At 54.1% G+C, this 5,753-nt stretch overlaps 3 protein-coding genes across 3 annotated transcripts in view; 2 read left to right on the plus strand and 1 right to left on the minus strand.

Moving 5' to 3' along the window:
* Positions 1-508, plus strand: part of CTHT_0060460 (uncharacterized protein) — a gene marked incomplete at both ends in the record, with an annotated part of 3,087 nt that extends 2,579 nt beyond the window's left edge. Inside the window, 2 exons of the mRNA XM_006696300.1 lie at positions 128-210; positions 296-508. Of these exons, the coding sequence (XP_006696363.1) occupies positions 128-210; positions 296-508 (296 nt within the window). The remainder of the gene's footprint in view (positions 1-127; positions 211-295) is intronic.
* Positions 509-1,033: 525 nt separating this feature from the next.
* CTHT_0060470 (uncharacterized protein) lies at positions 1,034-3,276 on the minus strand (the record flags this gene model as incomplete). The annotated part of the gene is made up of 3 exons (XM_006696301.1): positions 1,034-1,116; positions 1,760-3,130; positions 3,192-3,276. The coding sequence occupies 3 exons, from the start codon at positions 3,274-3,276 to the stop codon at positions 1,034-1,036; spliced, it is 1,539 nt and encodes a 512-aa protein (XP_006696364.1).
* A 693-nt stretch (positions 3,277-3,969) lies between these two features.
* The window catches only part of CTHT_0060480 (uncharacterized protein), a gene marked incomplete at both ends in the record, with an annotated part of 2,406 nt that continues 622 nt past the window's right edge, over positions 3,970-5,753 (plus strand). The window contains one exon of the mRNA XM_006696302.1: positions 3,970-5,753. This exon is cut by the window's right edge and continues 622 nt beyond it. Coding sequence (XP_006696365.1) covers positions 3,970-5,753 — 1,784 coding nt within the window.

The following is a 5,753-nucleotide window of genomic DNA, read 5'->3' on the forward strand; positions in this document are numbered from 1 at the left end:
TCTTTTTCTTTTTCTTCTCTCCGGCTATCATCCCAACACAATCGCGTTTTCCTTTGTTACAACTTTGTTCTTTCTTGGTTCTCTCGCCACGGTTACGAGTTGCGGCTTTCTGACCGCTCATTCATAGAACGTGAGACATCCGCCGAGTCGCCCTACCGATACATTGCCCCTCCTTCAACCCGGTCCTACGTCACCTCCGACCCAGAGGTGGTATCCCTCCCCTGGAACGGCCGCGAAATCCGTAACGCGTTGCAAACTGCTGCCGCGTTGGCCGAGGCTGACGCGCTTAATTGAGCGCGCTGCTGCCGCTGCTGCTGAGGGCAAGCAAGCTGCTTCTGGCGAGAACCAGACAAGCCAGCTTGCCGCAGTGGACGGCGAGAAGAGTGAAGAGAAAGAAAAGAAGGAACCCCTAACGGTGGTAATCAAGCCAGAGCACATCCGTGCTGTGGTGAGGATGACCAGGGGGTTCAAGGAGTTCATGCAGGGGATTCGGGAACGGCAGTGGTAACTGTAACGGGTAGGCAAAGTAAGGGCTATTCGAGTTATTCAATCGGGTTCAATTGAAGCACTGGTCGAGTAACTTACCCGACGGCCGTTTTGGGAGGAGGGTTAAGATTGTGAGATTCTGGGAGGTTGTGTTTTAGATGGGTAACCTGGAGAACGCCGGGTGAGATTTATGAATTATGACTTATGACATGACGAATGACATATAAATGAGATGACTTTGCTTGCTGCCTACCTAATTCTTCGTTAAAATACAAGCCTGCTCATATAGTAGTCCTGCATTACTCGTGCGTACTCACACGCAGTTCAGGTAGGTAGTTAAGCACCCATACGAGCACTTGTCGTAAGCTGGCTGCTACATACATGACAAAGAACCTTTCTCTTTTTTTTTCTTTTTTTTCTTTTTTCTTTTTTGGTTCAATATTCAAAACGACAAAATCTTAAATTATGAGAGACCTAAGGACTACTATCCTGATAGGTGATGACCACATGGTTTTAAGAAAAGCCTTGACTGAAGCAACACTGGGATTTACACAGTAAAGTAGATTAGATCATTAGGTTCTTCACAACAGGGGTTGATGCCACGGTTAAGGATCCGGACAATGTAGGCATCTACACGCTTAAGACGGTCAGATGATGCTTTGTTATTACCACGCTGGTAAACGCAGAGGCGCTAATAGGATGCCCGGATCAGTCTGTGGGTTCTTGTGCGGACATAAAGTCCGCCCGCTCAAGAAATAGTTGCGTGGTTTGAGTCCAAGAGAGAGAACGAGGCAAAGAATTCAGGGTATTGTCTCAACTCGTACGTTCCAGAACTCTCTATATGCGGGGACACACTTGAGTGGTTTGCAGTTGCTTTCCTGTGATGCTCATCACTATGATCAGCATTTTTATTACGAAAGTACCACCATAACATACCCTATACCGGCCGGTATCTTCCTGTACCCATCCAATGCATCCGTTCATACCTCCTAAAACGCCTTTCCCCCACCCTCCTCCTCCCCCCCCCTTTTCCACCAAAAAAAAAAAAACGAGCCTCCTCCCTCTCCCAAAACCAAGACAACGCTAACAATCATAATAACTAACAAACCAACAATCGCTACCTCATTCAGTTGTTACCCCCCCCTACCCCCCAAAAAAAAACCAAAAAAAAAAAGAATTCAAACTCCAACTCTTTCCTCTACCCCCCCTCTATTCCCCGAACTGCCCCCCCCTCCCGACCCCACATTACTAGCATGCGCCAACAAAAACTTACAGCACGTCAGCGTCAGCTTGCACGCCTTCGTCCACGCCACATCATCCTGCGCCATCCCGCCCAATCGTATACTCACGTCCCCGATCTTGTCGCCCTCAATCCGGTACGGCAGGCTGCGCGGGGCAGGGTAGTTGGTCGGGTCCCGTGCCGTCGTGGCATACACGTGTGCGCCCAACTGCCGGACTAACTCCAAGAAAGCGACCATGGCCGCGTCGAACTTGCGATGGATGAAGGAGGTTAGGAAGGGGGCGTCGCTTGTTGAGTGGAGGGGGAGGATTTGTTTTTTGGGGGTTTGGCCGGATGTTGGGTTAGTAGTAGTTGAGCTGGGGGAGAGGATGATGCGGCTGGAGGAAGGGGAGGGTGTTTCGTAGCGAATGATGCGGGATGTTGAGCCCATGGGTTGCGGGTCGTAGCCCTCGAAGCGGTAATTTAATTTTTCGGCGACCGTCACCAGTAATAACAAAGCATGCCCCCAGGCGGCGTTGATTTCAGGCCAGTCGACCGGGTGAGAGGATAACCTCCCCAAGCGGAGCCCGTTGATCGTCGCGAACGTCCCGTCGTGGCTGATGCAGAAGGTGTCGTTGTAGACGTTACTACGCTGCAGCTTCTCCAGCTGGCGGGAGTCGTGGTCGAACTTGGAGTTGACGCTGTCGCGCTCGTTCTGGAACTCGGCAAGTTTGGAAGCAAACGCGTTGCGGTCTCGCCAGAAGGTCTCTTCTTGCATGTCCAGCTGGCGGCACTCTTCTTCTAGAGCCAAGAGCTCCGCATCCAGGGCGTCTTTCTCCTTCTCAAGCTTGAGGATCTCCTCACGGGCTGCGGCTTCAGCCTGTTGGGCCTTGCGCAGGGCTTCCTCCCGCGCGCGGAGTTCCTCGTCCGTCGGGCTGTTCGCCTGCAGTTCTTTGAGGAAGGCGATGTAGGCGTCACGCTCGCGGGTTGCGGCCTCGAGCTTTTTTTGGAGCTCTTCCAGCAGCAGGTCGGTGCACTCTACGCAGACGGGATGGTCGATGTCGGAGCGGGCGGAGAGGATTTCCCAAAGCTTGGTGATGCGCTCCATCTCGTGGTGGACTTTTCCTGCGTCTTCGTCGTCCCCGGTACCGTCCGTACCGCCCTGGGACGGTAGAGACGAGGGCCCGGCATTCTGACTTGCGTTTCGCTGCTGTGAGAGCGTCGCCGCGGCAATCTGGGATTCGGTCAGGAAGATGAAGGACATGGTCGAGGTGTCGCGGTCGCCTCGTCCCGCGCCGCTGTGGCGCCTGAAAATGGGCTGCGTTGCATCGCGGCAGGCGCGGTCGTATATCGCTCTTCTGGCGGCGTCCTGGACATGTGTGCGAGAGACAACTGGCTTGGAGGTTGGCTGCTGGTTGTGGGTGGCTGTGATGGTGAGCTTTTCCCGTCTGCTAACAAGGAGGGGCGATAGCTAGAGAAGACTTACCGACCAGCAGGTCGTAGGCAGCTGGATTCAGGTCCTCCAAGGAGCTGTCAAGCTTGAGCGGCGTGCGGCATTTCTGACAGTACATGATGGGCCATGCCAGATCGCGGTGTTGGTAACGATGGAAGAGGGGACCTCGGGGGAGGAGAACTGCAGGCCGTCAAGGTGTCTGTCTGCCAAGATTCGTTCAGGTGTTACGCTGGCGTAAGTTACACGATAAGAGATAACCCCTGGTCATGGCAACTTAACCGTATCGATAACCCCATCCTGTCATGAGGACCCACTTCTGGAGTGACGCTGTAAGGCGTAGTTTGGTTGGTGGTTGGGGGTTGGGGGTTTTGGGAGAGGGGAGAGGGGAGGGGGGGGGGGGTAAAGGGAGAGGAACTCGAAGTCAATTGGACTTCACACTGCTTCATCCCGCTCTTTCAATAGCTCTCAAACCAAGCTAACTCCTGACCAACAATGCTTGATTGTACTTTAGGCGGCAAGTGTACCGAGCCAAGCTGCAGCGGCGTTACAGCTGGCGTTCGACAATGCGTGGCCTACTTGCTAGCCTGCTAAGCCTCTCGCGTTCTACAACTCAGCTCAGGCGACCACAGAGTCAACCGGTCGATTGGTCAATCGGTCAGTCTGAGCGCTCTCACCTGCTGCTATTCGTGCTTTGATTCCATAGCCTCCCTATATGTAGCCCGAGCTAAAGAACTGTTAAAAATTTTTCGCCTGCTTTTCTGTACTGGGCGTGAAGCCGTCCTGCGTTCTCGTTCAATCTCATCCCCCCAAGATGGCGGTCATCAAGCAGCCCCTAAAGCGCTCTAGGCGCACTATTGGCAGCGGTCGATGGACAAGCAATCTGAACGGATTCGTGCTCTCCAGAACGAACTGGCGGAAGCGGGGGAAGATCAATCTCGAGGACCTCCCAGATGACATCCTCCACTACATCTGCTGCCTGCTCTGCTTCCATTGCCAAAGCGATATCGTAGCCGGTGCCGATCCAGAGAGCGTGCGTGCCGGTTACGAGGACCAGCTCGTCCTCGCCAACCTCAGCCGCTGCTCCAAGCGTCTATGTGCCATCGCCCAGCCGGTATTATTCCACTGGTACCAGACGCCTGATCCAGAAGGATATCTCCTGGCGAGAGCGCGGCTGGTGGCCTTTCTCGTCGCTCTCCTGAGGAAACCTCAGCTTCGCCCTTCGGTGCGCGCTCTGACATTCTTGGGAATGCAGTATGATCGACCAAACGATAAGCAGAAATCTCCTCGGTTGATGTCATATACCGTGGAGGATTTTGCGGACAGGCTCATCAATATCGACCATGAGATCAAACCGCAGATATTGGAACTCTTTAGGAAAGAGAACTCCTTGTGGTTGGGTGGTATCGACCGCCTGCAGGATTGGATTATGGACCTTTCGCCCAACTTTTCCCAGCTCTGCATCCAGTATCTGCACAAGAGACTAACGGACAAGACGTCACGCTTGCCATTCAGCGCTCCCAAGACCAGGCTGACCTATCTCGCTTTTCCCGGAGAAAGGGGAAAGCCCCAGGATAACGTGAGAAAGATCATCTACGACCAGATCGAGCCTCTCCTCCACCAAGCGCCCAATCTGCAAACTTTGGTCCTCCCAGACCTCCAGATGGAACGCATGAGGATACCCGAGTACATGAAAAACCCGCCCAAATGGGCCGTTGAACTGCCCCATCTCAAAAAGCTTTCCATCAGCGGGATCCGAACAGAGCTCCTCCGACATATCCTACGATGCTGCCCTGTTCTTGAAGACCTAGAATTCTTTGAACTCCTTGAGCAGCCGTTGGAATTTGTTCTCTCCTTGTGGAACTTGGTCGAGAACTTCCTCAAACCTCTTCGTATGAGACTCCGCCGCCTGTGTTACTCGGCGATAAACTCTCGCAACTTGATGCAGTTCGACCCTTTTCACGACGACGTCACGGACCTGCTCGCTCGTGTAAGGGCCAAATACAGAGTTGACCCTGGAGCCACCACCGGTCCGGATTTCTCTTCTTTCCCCTTCATCGCGGACCTCGAAGTCGAAGAGCTGTGTCTCTACGGTCTCCTCTTCCCCGAGGACAACTTCTTCGAGCTGACTCGTCCGGAGTGTCTGCTCTCCCGGCTGCCGCCGTCCCTAAAGCACCTGCGCATCGGCTGCGCCTTTGACTGGCCGGTTCTCTATCGCGATCTGAAGCAACTTGTCAACGAGAAGTATCCGCGCTTTCCCAGGCTCGAGAAGATCACCATCGAGATCCCCGAGGCCCCGCCTTGGACTGAACACAAAGACCTGGAGGAAACCGCGCGCGCGGTGGACATTGAGCTGGTCATCACCCACATCAATTGGCCGAGTTTGTCCAATGGGAGGGGGATGCTGCCCGCGCGGCCGACCATGGGTGAATCGGCGTGCAATGTAGTTCGGTGGGAGGACACGATGCGGAATAGGAATGACGATTCTTCGTGTTTCATGAACGTAACTGCACAGTCTGCCTCTCCACGAAACTGGCCGAAGGACTTTTCCTCCTCCTCCACCACCACCACCACCACCACTACCTCCTCCTCCTCCCC

This window comes from Thermochaetoides thermophila, assembly GCF_000221225.1.
Source record: "Thermochaetoides thermophila DSM 1495 unplaced genomic scaffold scf7180000011821, whole genome shotgun sequence".
In the NCBI taxonomy this organism is placed as follows: Eukaryota; Fungi; Ascomycota; class Sordariomycetes; order Sordariales; family Chaetomiaceae; genus Thermochaetoides; species Thermochaetoides thermophila.